General features: G+C 36.6%; 1 protein-coding gene across 1 annotated transcript in view; it reads left to right on the top strand.

Moving 5' to 3' along the window:
• The window catches only part of ADGRL2 (adhesion G protein-coupled receptor L2), a 219,557-nt gene that overhangs the window by 127,385 nt on the left and 78,387 nt on the right, over positions 1-13,785 (top strand). The window contains 2 exon segments of the mRNA XM_032217356.1: positions 7,245-7,273; positions 7,276-7,353. Of these exon segments, the coding sequence (XP_032073247.1) occupies positions 7,245-7,273; positions 7,276-7,353 (107 nt within the window).

Here is a 13,785-nt window from a genome sequence, read left to right as displayed (position 1 = left end):
AAAAAAAAAAGTTTTCCAGAGTGGCTTATAACATATTTTGAAAACCAGTATCTAACATTTTAAACAAATAAGTATAACATAAAACTAAGAAAAGCATACAAATGTGTAATATACAAACAGTTAAACGGATAATTAAAATGATTACTAGGCAGCTGACATGAGTTGAATTAAATGTTTTTATTCAAGCATAAATAGAAAGTTAGTATTAAAAATCCTGAAATAATAAAAACTTTGCTTGGAGTTAAAAAGACAATAAAGTAGGTAGAAGACGTCCTTTATTAGAGAGAGGAGAATGCCAATAAGAAGGCACATTTGTGGATAACCATCAGCTTAAGAGAACATGGCACCCAGAGCATAATTTACAGAAAAAAGAAATATTATTTTTTCTCTTTACATACTAGGGTAGTTTATCTATTTCATTTCATTTTCATTCATAAATTGATTTATTATTGTAAGCAATTCTATTAGAAGTCTATTCAGTACCTGCCCTATATGGAAGATCTAAAAGGCTGTGAAGACTTGGCTTTCCTCTAGACAATAAAATCAAGATGTATGAGTTAGGCAATGCATTGTTATTTTTAATTGTTTGTTTGTAGGAGTTTTACCATGTTTTGTGTATTAGTTGCTGGCCATTTAACGCTACTTGTTTAAGAGGGGGCATCCATACAAATGCTATGAAATAAAATAAATGACGTAATTACATCCAGTTATACTCATAGAGGCTAAGCAACTAACATCTACATGACACTCCATAATGTAGTTGTAACTTTTGGTTGCAGCCCATATTTGAAATTAGATCCAACTTGAATCAAAAAGTAACTTTCTTAAATGGAAATACACTTTTAGAGTGACCTCTTCTGTTCATTGCGTCATTCAGCTGTTGCCCAATCTTTTGACATGTTGTATACCCTTCAAAGTACCTCTGATAGTTTTGAGTAACTCTTCCTGGAACCACTGCTTTCAGTCGCGTTTGCTAAAACTTCACTAATTGTGCAGCATGGTAAGATTTTTTTTGTTTAATGGATCATGTCCTTTTGGTTCTGCTTGCAGAAAATTCATAGGGTCCTTGTGTTTCAGTAGACAATTGCCAATTTACTTTCAAGTTAATTTGTTCCCCTTTATTGATTTTGAGAATACAAAAAGCAGAAAAAGATTGTCGTATTTAGTATTTATATTACATTTTAAAATATCTGCCCCAAGCATTACTTATTGTATTAATTATGACAAATGATCATTACTATGCAACACCTCCTATGCTATATTAATTGCACTACATTTAGTTTCCTTATGTTTATTTAGTAATTAATAATGTCCCATAAATCATTAGCTATTAAACAATTAAATAAAACTGTGCATCTGTGTTTCCCCTTGTGTACTGAAATTATGGCTTTTATACAGACCTTATTTTTTCACTATTACTTCTCCATGATGTTTCAGGGAACAAGTATGCATAACAAAAGCATGTGTGTTTACATATCTGTAGGCCCCAGCCACCATCGAGCATCTCAAGCAGTCCCAGGTGGGCTAGATTTTCTATTCCATGGCAGTTTTATATGTTTGTAAGTCAGATTTGTCAAAATCAAAATGAGATGGAGTCACATGTGTTTTGATGTTTCTGTCTGCAATATGCAGAAATAACTGCTACACAAATTCTGGTCGATTCTTTGAAGAGTAAAATAGCCACCCATGATCTGCCCAAATAAACTTAGGGTGAGATACACTAGCATCTGTTGCTGTCAGGTTAACTAATATATATTAGGGTAACTGCATAAAACTGCACACATACATACCACATATTAAAATATGTTCAACAACTTCTGAACCACACTAGATTTGCAAGAATCTTTTAGAAAGTTCAGTATATGATAGCATACGAATATGGTCAGCATTGTTTCGGTCTAGATCTACTGATGCACATTTCAGTCATATAAACCGGACCTCCATTGAGAGAAAAACGGAGATATAAGTCCCATGATTTTGAATGAAGCTGATTGCAATTTACATCAGATTTGTTTCTAGGTACGTTAAAACCATAGCTGTATGAAGTCCCAGCTGGAAGGGATCGTGAATTTAGAATTCAGCTGTCCGTTAGAATTAGCTTTGCCTATGCCCTGTGATCTGTAACAAACTCAGTTTGTAGATTCAGTCTTAATTTAGGTAGTCCTAGTATATTAGCCTTGTCGTTTACACCCAGATTCTCATTTTCCATACTGGAGTATTTGTTCAAGACTATAGATCTTTCATTTTAATCTTCCCTAGAACAGTGGTGAATAATGGCCCCTGGCAGGAGATAATGAAATTTCTTAATTATATTTTTGAAGTGGAGCCTCAATTAAAAATAGCATCCGATGGCCTGGAGACATAGCTCTGGTGCATGTTTCAGGGGAGCGATAATAATAATGCAGTTTCCAATGGTGATGGGAAAATGATAGGAGCAGTGAAGAATTTAAGGAAGAAAGGGAATGTACCAAAGCTTTATTGTAGCATTATCTAATGATCTGCAGAAGTATTCCCAGTGGCTTTTGGAGCAAGACAGGAGAAACTAATGTTATCTTGCCAAACAGAAGTCTCTGCTTAATCACCAGAGCAAGACCATTGATTAAAACACCTCACCCCAATAGATTGCTCCTGGAATCTCATCTCCAGACTTTTCTCTTGGTAAAGTATAATCATGAGAATATGATAATCAAAGAAGGGCAAAGCAATTGTTGGGAATTGTACGCATTGAAATTACAGCAACGAAGGCAAACAAATTAGAATGGAAACAAGAGCAATTTTTTAAAGCCAACCACAGATGGGACAGACTTCAGAGTGATAAATGAAAAGTGGCAAAATGCAGGAGCAGTGGAGATGTAACACAGCCTCCCCTCCTTGTTTCTTTTCTTTAGCCTTAGACATTTTCTTCCAGCTATTGTGTGAAGAAGCAGACTGTGTTTTCGCAATAATTTGAAACTGTTAATTAGATGGCAACCTGATTTCAAAATTTCTCAGTGCAATGAAGCCCCGGTTTTTCTGAATGCTTTAAAAGTTAAAAATACCACATAAACAACATAAAAAATGTATGTACCTTACATTAATCTATAAAATAAATGTGTTAGAAGTATCCTGGCTGTTGTTTTCACGTATAGATTGTTCTACATTTGAGAAACTTTCAGATTTTCTTAGAGTGTGGTAGAGATGCTAATTCTCTCCCCCTCTCCCCCCCCCCCACCGTAGCCTAGTAAGACTTTTTTCTCTCTTCCGTAGACTCTGTTCCTATTCAGGAACAGTTTTTATACATTGATTGTCTTTGGTGTTGCAGTGTTCACGTTATAATTCCCTATTTCTTCAGTGCCAAGAATTCCCCAATCTATGTATCTGTAGCTATAGCTATAGCACTAGCAATATTCGAAATATGGATCTGGGAAGACAAACAATTTGACAAAATTGAGCTACAAGCCTTCCAAAGCCCATGTTCCATTTTACAATATTGTAGAACAGTGGTGGACAGCCTAAGTACAGAGATAACTGTTTTCTTACTTGGCTGATGCAGGATTTCCAGAATTATTTATTTATATTTACCCATACCTTCTGTTCAGCTAAATTTCTGTAGGTCGTGGCAGCTTGCAAAAGGTCAGAACATGGGATTAAAAATGTTGGCTATATAAAGCACCAATCAATGAGTGTTAACAGTCCTCCTCACAGGTGTAGGCTAAACTTACATATTCCCAAGTGCATTGGCTAAAAAAGATAGTTCTTAAGAAGTGTGAGAAAGTGAAAGAGGACCGGAAAACCAGGATAAGCTGTTCCATAGAAATATTACAAGATACCCTATTATATCCTGTTTATCTAGAGGAGGGAAAAGCTCTTACCACTGATGGATATTATATACTTCTTACCCTAATCGTTCAGTGATTTATATCTGCCTAGTGACTTTGGCAGTTATAGCAATCATGTTACATTATGCAGGTTTGATAAACTATAACGTGAAGCCTAGTAAGACTTTTTTCTCTCTTCCCGTTAGACACTTCTTTTTTTTTAGGGGACATATTTAAAAACCACTGTATAGCATATCTATTTTGTTTGTTTCACTCAAGAGGGCAAATATTTTTTTATGATAATAGTCATAGAATAAGACATAGAAATATTGTAATTTCTATATGGTTTACAACTAATCCATTTTGCCCATAAAATAAGGGCAATTCTCACCCTTTTGGAGACCTGTTCCTATGGTCAAAACCTACTCCAGAATGGTTGTAAGATCCAAAGGGATGGAAATTTTCCAAATTAGGAAGCCAGGGGAACTAAAAGAAGGTATTTTCATCTAAGTGAAATTAAGAAACAAATTATATTATTAATTATATGAAACAATGTTTAAAGAGACTTTCAATTACTATTATCTAAACTTTAGGTCAAAAGAAGATAGTTTGTATTGTTATTCTATCCACCATTTTGGAACTGGTCATTGAAAGTTATTCACATAGATACATAGACATAGTTCCTGGCATATCACAATAGTTGGGAATAGAGCTTCTGTTGTTAAACAAAGCGTTGTTAAGTGAGTTATTGAGGATGAGTAAATCACATGGTCATTAAGCAAATCCAGCTTCCCTCATTGACTTTGCTTGTCAGAAGCTGGCTGGGAAGGCTCCAAATGGCTATCACATGAGATTGGGATGCTGCAGTTGTCACGCATACATGCCAATTGCCAAGCACCTGAATTTGATCATGTGGTTATGGGGGATGCTATGACAAGTTTTAAGTGTACCAGTTGTAAGTCACTTTTTTCCAGTGCCATTATAACTTGGAACAGTCGCTAAACAAATGGTTGTAAGTGGAGGACTTCCTGTGAAAGTCATTAATGCTTCCTAAGCTGTGGTGGTGCAGTGGTTACAATGCAGTACTGTAAGCTAATACTAATGACTGCCAGCAGTTCAATTCTCACCAGCTCAAAGTTGACTCAGCCTTCCATCCTTCTGAGGTGGGTAAATGAGGACTCAGATTGTTGGGGGCAATATGCGACTCTGTAAACTGCTTAGAGATGACTGTAAAGCATGGTAGTGCGGATATAAGTCTAAGTGCTTATTGCTATTGCCTAAGCAGCCATACCAAGTGTATCAGAGGTCACTGCTACCCTTGCACTTTAAGGAAAGGCATTTTAAACGGCCCAAATTGTTTATGAACCTTCCCTTTGAATACTTTCCATAGCCTAGTCTCTTTCATCAGATCATTTGAAGTACAGTAACAAAATTCAGCACCCAATTTCAGCTAGAATAGCCGTGCCATTTCAGTCTGCAGTACTTGGGATGTAAGGCATTGTTAGTTTACAAGTCTAACTACCGTTATGAAAATATCTTCTGAATTTATTAAGAAGATGTATAGTATATGTATGTGTATTACTTTTTGGGGGGTAAGACATTTTATACAAACGTAACAGTTAACCAGAGAGTACCTACTACCTAGTTAAGATGGGCACATTTGAAAAGAAATTATGAGGGGTGTCTGTCAGTTTATTGTGGGAAATGCTGAATACACATTGTCTGGTTTATAATAGTAGACCTGAACCAACAGGCAGCTATCATTGTTGTAGGAATGAGACAATCAGCATGACAGTCTGAAATCTATAACAGATTTCATGGGGTTGTTTTATCCAAAAACTGGGGGGGGGGGAACTTCTTTTCCTTTGAAGGTTAAACTAACTTTTTCAGAAGCTAAATACTAAAAAGAAGGGGAGATGTCTGTTTTATCATTTATTAACAACACTGAAGTTACTCTGAAAAGCCGCAATTAAGCTCACTTTAATATTCATTTAGCAAACATGAATTGAAATATATGGCTTGATCTTACACCTGTTTTGAAAACATGGCTTGATCTTACAGCTGTTTTTTAGGAAGACAGATGTCAGAAACTCTCTAAGTCTCCAGCATAAGATAGATGTCTCCAACTTATGCAAGGGTATTCAATAGTATGGGAAGTGCTAGTAATGCAGTAGTGTGATATATGGCTGGAGTCAAAGGCTAGACTATTATTTTAAGATCTGGCTGCCTTTTCTTCAGTTTACTGACAAACAGAACTTACCCAGGAGAGCAGCCAAACTTCCTTTGTTTTAGTTACCAAACTGTTTTGTTGTCTCCTTGCTTGACTTCACAGTGAAACACTGAAAGTTGTTTTGCTGAACTTAGTTTTATTCTAAGTTTTGACAAGTATCACTTCATTTATATTCAAAATTAAAGTTCAGTTCGAAACACCAAAGTCTTTTATATTGTATCTGTCTACAGGCTGCCAGAGCTCTTCAAATCAACAGCTTCTGATTAGCATGGGTCATTTTATGGGAAATGGATCATAGCTTGATTTCTTGTAAAGGTTTATTTGGGGTGAGAGATGAATGTTGAGGAAGGATATGACTTGGAATGTCCTTGAAATGTAAAATGTCATTTCAGAGAAATGCCTTACAGATGGACATCTTGAGTATTTTTTTCCAGTATTAAATCTGATATATTTTAATGTTCATGCTTGCTTTTTTATGATTTTTAATATTATACACTTTGTAAAAAAATATCCTGATTTTCTAATTTTTTTTTAAATTCACTTTTTATTTTACAGATTAAATCATTTGTTACCATAATATTTATAATTTAACATAATATAATAACAATAACATAATATTTTATGTTGAGTTCATCCACTTAGGAATTTGCCAATAAAATTGTTGGTGGCCCAGTAGTTGTCATATCTCCACAATATCATCGAGGGTATAGTAGTATTTCCGTCTTTAAAACTTTGGCCTCTCCAATGCCGAGCACAACTGTTGGAAAATATCCAGCTGTAAACACTAAGTATAACTATTTAAATTATGTTGCTTTCTAAAAATATTGCTATTATAATTGTAATGACTGAAAATTCATTAATTGTTAGAAAAAATGAATTCAAAATGTTTCACCATCCCCCTCAAAAAAAGCAAAATAAAAACAACAACCTGGACTTTTGAAAAAAGGACAGGAATTATCTGTTGTTACCCAAACTCTTAGCCGCGATTGCTGTGAATTGACATTTCATTATACACTGAACATTGAACATTCATTCATTGAACTAATTACATATTCACATTTTTTCCACTTTCTGGGAAACATGCACATTATAATCCATTGCATCTGACAAGTATTAACTATGGAGGATTATAGAAATTATCACCAGAAGATAAAAATAATAAGTTATTCTAAAATTGCTCCATTGATTTTTCTCTCTCTCTCTCTATCCTGTTACAGGTGCAACAACAGAACTCAATGTATAGTAGTACTGGGTCGGATGTGTTTCCTGATCCGTGTCCTGGAACATATAAATACCTCGAAGTCCAATATGAATGTGTCCCTTACAGTAAGTTGCTCCCCCCCTCCTTCTTCCTTTACTCTAGCTTTCACAATTGATGCTGGAGCCATACTGATGGAGAAACGAAGCACTGTTTATGGCCTGAGAACCATTTTGCATGCAGAACACTTGCAGACTAGGATCTCCAATTAGCTTCACGAGTGTGGAAAGGAGCCATGGTGTGATGCTGGCCAAGTGTCTGTCTGTGTTCTTAAGTGTTGGCTTTTAAGGCTACTATAGTTGATTTTTTTTTTCCCTCTCAGAAAAAGAAACTTGAATTAGCTATTCAAAAGAGTCAATAGGAATTTGTACTTATGCCAGTACCAGTTCTTGGACAAATTGGCTTGGCTTGCAGTTCTGTAAAGAAACTACTGACTTTACTATTAGTTTGAAAGGACTACCTGCTGTGGGTAATTTTGGCTCATGAATTGGAGCGTGCCGTGGATGTATCTGGGAATAATGTCCTGGGTATTACTAGATTTAGCACAATTTATTTTACCCTCAGCTTAATATCATAGTCCTTGATCAAGAATGTATCTATAATGATACATTATCATTTTCTCCCAGAAGAATTCCAGATTTTAAAAACTATGTGTCTACTCCATTATGTAAAGGCTAAGTGCTACAGTTGTGTGCAAAGTTTCAGTACCCCTGGTCACAATCTGTGTTTCACTGAATCTGTAAGTGAATGGAAGCTGACAAAATCATTACATCTTGTAAAAATAACTCCTGTATCTTTTTGAAATTTTGGACATTTTATCAATTTGAAACAATCTAAACCATGCCTGCAAATCAGTCATGAGCTACTTACAAGGCGAAAGATAATATTTGGATGGCCTTTATACTCCCCAAGTAAAATAATACTCAAAATCAGCAAAAAAATCCCAAACATATTGTGCATACAAAGATATCTAAGAATATTTCTGAATTATAAGAGTTTCGGAAATAAAGAGTTAGGTTTAGGTTAGGTTGATTGGCTTTGTATGCCGCCCACTCCCGAAAGGACTTCCGGGCGGCTCGAGTAATAACAACAACAACAAAAAGCCACAAATAGGATTCTTAGGTGGCTAAAGAATGGGGTGTCAAACTCGCGGTGTTACGTTGATATCGTGTGACGTATCGTGACATTTTTCTTCCCTTCATGGAGCGGGGTGGGTGTGGCCTTCAAGTAAACGCATCCAGCCTGTGGGCTGCCAGTTTGACACCCTTGAGCTAGAGTAACACTTAGCAGCTGTTAATTTCTTTTACAAAAGAAGACACAGGTCGTCCTCCACTTAGACACCACAATTGGGTCTGTCCATTTCTGTTTTTAAAGCCAAAAATCACATGGCTGTAACAGTCTTATGACCTCACTTCCAATTTGGTCATGAAGTAAATTATCATGGTCATTAAAGGAAGCATCGTGTAACTGCAACTTATGATCCTGCATTCTCTATTTACTCTGCTTGTTGCAAGCAAACTACAGACTACACAAATGGTGATCACATGACTGTGGGACTCTGTCACAGTCACAAAACACGCACTGTTTACAAAGAACCTGAATGGCAATCAGGTGTACTGCAGGGGTGCTGCTGTGGTCATACTGTAACTGAAAGAATTAGTTGCACAGCTATTTCTTTTATGCTGTTATAACTTTGAAATAACAATAGAGCCTAGACTTATATACAGCTTCACAATGTTTTACAGCGCTCTCCAAGCTGTTTACAGAGTCAACCTTGAGCCTGATGAGATTCGAACTGCCAAATTGCAGGCAGTCAGCAGAAGTAACCTGCAGTACTGCATTTTGACCACTGTACCACTGCAGCTCTTATGGTCATTAAAAAGGCAGTCAATAAATTCAACTTTAAGATCACAATCAGGATCACATCTTCTGTTGCTAAGTCATGCAGTCCTTAACTGAGTCATACCTGATATTATGTCCTTTTTGCTGCACGTGATTAAGTGAATTATATGGTGATTAATCATGCAATCCTTTAGTAACTCTGACTCCCCCCGCCCCACCTCCAAGTACATTGCCTGTAAAAGTCCCCAGTGGAGATCAGATGACCCCCCCAAGATGCTGCAGCAATCATAAATATTGTAATCAAATGCTCAAATTTTGATCAGGTGACCATCGATATGCAAGGACTGGTCATAGATCCCCTTTTTTCTGCACCTTCATAACTTTGAACAGCTGTTAAACAAATGGTCATAATTCGAGGACTACCTATATTACAAAGCACTGACTGAAAAGATATCCAAAACCTTTGTATCTGCCATATTTACTATTTTCTTATTTTGAATAAGTACATAACTACACATTGAAAGTATGCATCCAAATTTGCAGAAAATGTCATCATTAATGTACCATGTTGAGGCTGTGAAACCTCAACATTTATTTATTGAAATGCACAATTTACAACTGCATCTCTGTATATCTAATCTTTTCACAGAGGTTTCTGCAGTCCAGCCGTAGCAACAGCTGGTCACAAATCTTACATTGCTTGATTCATTTTTCACTTGATTCACAAACAGTTGTACACTTTTTTTAGAATTCCATTGTTAAACATAAATTGACACTTAGTGTCATCTTTTCTATTAGAAAAAAGATACTTGTTCTGACCTAGGCTTCCTGATACAGAAAAAGCACACAATTAGGTCAAAAAAACCCTCTTTTATTTCAAAGGCTATGAATTATATTCATTCACAGCCCGTAATGAGTCCCTAATTGTTGTAAAGAGTCCTGCAGTAGTCTGCCAAAGTCCTTCGGGATAAGGCTGAGAAGCACCCACCTTTATCTTCTTTGAAAATGCTGCCAAAGACTTAAGTGGCAATTAGCTTGCAAGGCCAATGGAGCTTCAGAAGGTAAACTCACTAGCATGAACCAAGTTGCTTCCTGCAAAGGCTCGTGTGCCTTTGCTCCTCCTTTATATCCTATGGGAGGAGCCAATCACCTTACTCCCGAGTCGTCCCTTCTGTCTTAACTGTTCTTGCCTTTTGGCAGCTCTGTGCATGTGCACCCTGGGAACAGGGGGAGCCTGTTCCTCTTCCTCGCTGCTGTCTGACTCTGGAGGCTCCAGAGGTAACATGTAACTCCCAGATGGCCCTGGCCCCCTCTCTGCCTCCGATGCAGAGCCCTCGTCTGACCCTTCCCCAGACTCCAGGACTGGCCAATGTTCTTCCCCAACCTCCTCACTGTCCGACTCTGTTGTCAGCTTTGCAGGTCACCGGCAGACCACAACAATACTGCCTATAACTGTAAAATTTAGTGGTGCATGAATTGTGCACCCGTTTATTTCTTGTGCCCCATTTAATTATTTTAATACTCACAAACTTAAGCTTTTTTTTTTTTAGTAAAAGGGAAGTACATATTCCATAAGTTGAAACAATAGTACTGGTGCTACTCTTGTGTTAAAAACACAAACCAGGTTAACAATCAAGACTTCATCCATGCTTTATATTTATACTAATTTCCCTAATTACATCATTAAAACACTACAATATAATTTGTACTGGCAATACTTAGTATTTAATTCTTCTGTGAACTTTACTAAGAAGCAATTAAAGGCCAAACACAGTTCATATTTTTTTTCATTTTTGCTGTGTATTTCTACCATTGTGTCATTGCAAAAAAGATGCTTGTTGTGGTTTTATTTTTCTGTACCATCAGTAAATTTGAAATGCACTGCATATGCTGAATTTTAATATCTGTTTTCCAGTGTCTTATTATTGGTGGCTCATTATATCATTTTCTTGTAGCATGTGGGAGTAATGCATTTTTGCCTATTAAGAAAAAAATATAATTTTGATCATAACATCCCCTTACCTTGAAATTACTATTTTAAATACCAGAAAGAGGCTATGACACCATTCAAATATCAAGATTCTTATATTTCTTGCGATCATTTCCTGTAGCAGGAGGAAGTGCTTAAATATACATAAATATTATTTTCAGATCATTTGCTGAGCTCTTAGGACAAATGTGGATGCATTCCTGCCAGTCAAGTTTTTTTTTAATGTAAAAAAATGATTTCTTTTGCAGTTAACTGAAGAAAACTCTGAATGGCATTGCAAAATACTGTTTGGTGGTCATCTATTACATATTTTCCTAAGTTTTTTTATGCAGGACTAATGTCGATAGAATTTTTTTCTAACTGATGGACCAAATTTAGGGTTTAATTTTGAATAAATCTATTTGGAATTGATATTGGGTGAATATTTACTTTTTAAAATTACACATTATTTTTTAAATCTCAGGCGAGCTTACTGGTGCTTCATTTAATTTGTGCTGCATTTAAAGTGTAAAAATATGTTTCTAGCATATGCTGAAATAAAATTAATTCTGTAGCCCAATAATTGATTCCTAACCAGGTGCAGAGCTGTAACCTTTCTAGTGACTGATTTAACACCAGCTTATTTCAAACTGCAGATTTAAAAAAAAACAATGAGGCCAATGGAACAATGTTAATGTTAATACTCTTAACTGCAGCCAAAGTATACACTGCTGCTTTTGTTGAATACCTAATTTTGGTATCATTGCCCTTACGCTTCAGCCAGTAGGATCGTCCTACTCAATGTATGAAAATCTCTCATTCAAAACTGCCTCTCTGTACCCATAGTAATTATAGATATATTGCCTTGCAGTTATATAAATATAACTGTAGTTATATTTATAGTAACCGGAGAAAATTATTCAAACAATTTAATTTAAGGTATAAGTAATATGGCTATTCTTTTTTCTGTACTATCATTATGACATTACAAAAGGCATTTTATTCATACTTGTACATACTATATGTGCAGTAATGCCAAATAAGGTACACATCTGTTCTCTGAAATTATCCATATTTCTGTGACGTATTCAGAATCTTCCCAGAGCTTCACTTGCTTGTTCAAATCTCTGCTCTTTTCCATAGCAACCTACTTTCAAATTTTAGCTTTCTTCTTTCTGCAATGCCCAAATTCTTCCTTTTTCTGCTTTTTTACATTCTGTTTGCAATGGGATTGTAAGGCTTTCGGTATACATTTTGAAGGTGTTGGAAGCTTTGCATTGGTCATTCACAGCAACCACCGGTATCTCGGGTATCATATACACGTGTGTTACAATTGTTATAAAACGGCTTATTGCACGTAATGTTGTGCATCTCGTTTACTTGCATTAAAGCACTGTGCTGCATGGTATTTCATAGTTAATGCACTTATAATCCATCGTTTCAGGTTCAAGGCCATGGAGAGAGGAAACCATCCTTATCAGACAGTGCATATTGGCTTCTGACCTAATTTACTACCAATGCGGCTACAACATAAAGCACTATCATTTTTTTATATAAAACATGGAAGGATGACTGCAGTTTTTCATTGCAGCCTGACTTTTGTTATTGTTGACCTCATTTGGCCATTGATTGATGACTGTTTCATGCTAAGATTGTACTTCATCACTTTGGGCATTTCAATTTCTTGTCACAGCAAAGAGATCCAAAGAGATCAATAGATTATGGGACTCCTACTTCCTTACTGTTTTTCTTTTTACAAAATTATTGTGAAAAGGCCAAATGATCAAAAATCCAAAGTTCTTCAAGAATGAATGAAGTTATGAGTTGTTCTCTCTTACTAATGTTAACCCTGTAATACATGAGGACAATTAATAACTAACTATATGGTGCTGGACTGCATTCAGTTGAAAGCATCATTGGAGTAAAAAAACACAGCAGAACATTACGAAGTCATAACATTTTTAATGTGATTATTTGTTCTCTTCATTTTGGAGCTTTCCTCTAGACACATATTATTGCATATACAAGAAAGAGGAGAAGAATCATCATATATGGCAGCTATTGGCCCTGCTATCTTAGAGCAGTTCAAGAAATAAACTCTAGCTGGAAAATATGCTCAATTCCAGTGGACTCCATCCCCACCCCCATAAAGTTCTCAGAAGATCATAGGACCATGATGGATAACCTATGACATTTGTGGGCACCTGCCATTGCCAACTGCTCTTCTGGTTTCTGGTGCAGGTTGGTCTTCGCGGGCACCAGAGCACTGGAAAATGGCCCCAAAACCTGTAAAAAACAGGCCATTTTAAAGTGATTTTTCAGGCTGTTTTTTTGAGCTGAAAATGGCCTGAAAAACAGCCGGAAAACAGTCCAAAAATGGCCAAAGAGGCATGTACACGTCAGCCAACTGGTCTTCATGTTTCTGGTGCTCCAACAGGCCTGCACACAGCCACACTTGCATTCACACACATTCCAGTTTGGGCACTCGGTGCCAAAAGGTTAGCCATCACTGCCCTAGGATTCCGACAGTGTCGGCTAGCGACCCCCAGGGGGAGAGCCTTCTCGATGGGAGCGCCTTCCCTCTGGAATGAGCTGCCCCCGGAACTTCGTATAATCCCCGACCTCCGGTCCTTCCGACGCACCCTAAAAAGTTGGCTTTTCTAGCAAGCCAGCCTGGCCTGAACAAAAC

This window comes from Thamnophis elegans, chromosome 5, assembly GCF_009769535.1.
Source record: "Thamnophis elegans isolate rThaEle1 chromosome 5, rThaEle1.pri, whole genome shotgun sequence".
Classification (NCBI taxonomy): domain Eukaryota; kingdom Metazoa; phylum Chordata; class Lepidosauria; order Squamata; family Colubridae; genus Thamnophis; species Thamnophis elegans.
Note: the sequence above shows the minus strand (reverse complement) of the source record. Positions and strands in the feature narration are given on the sequence as shown.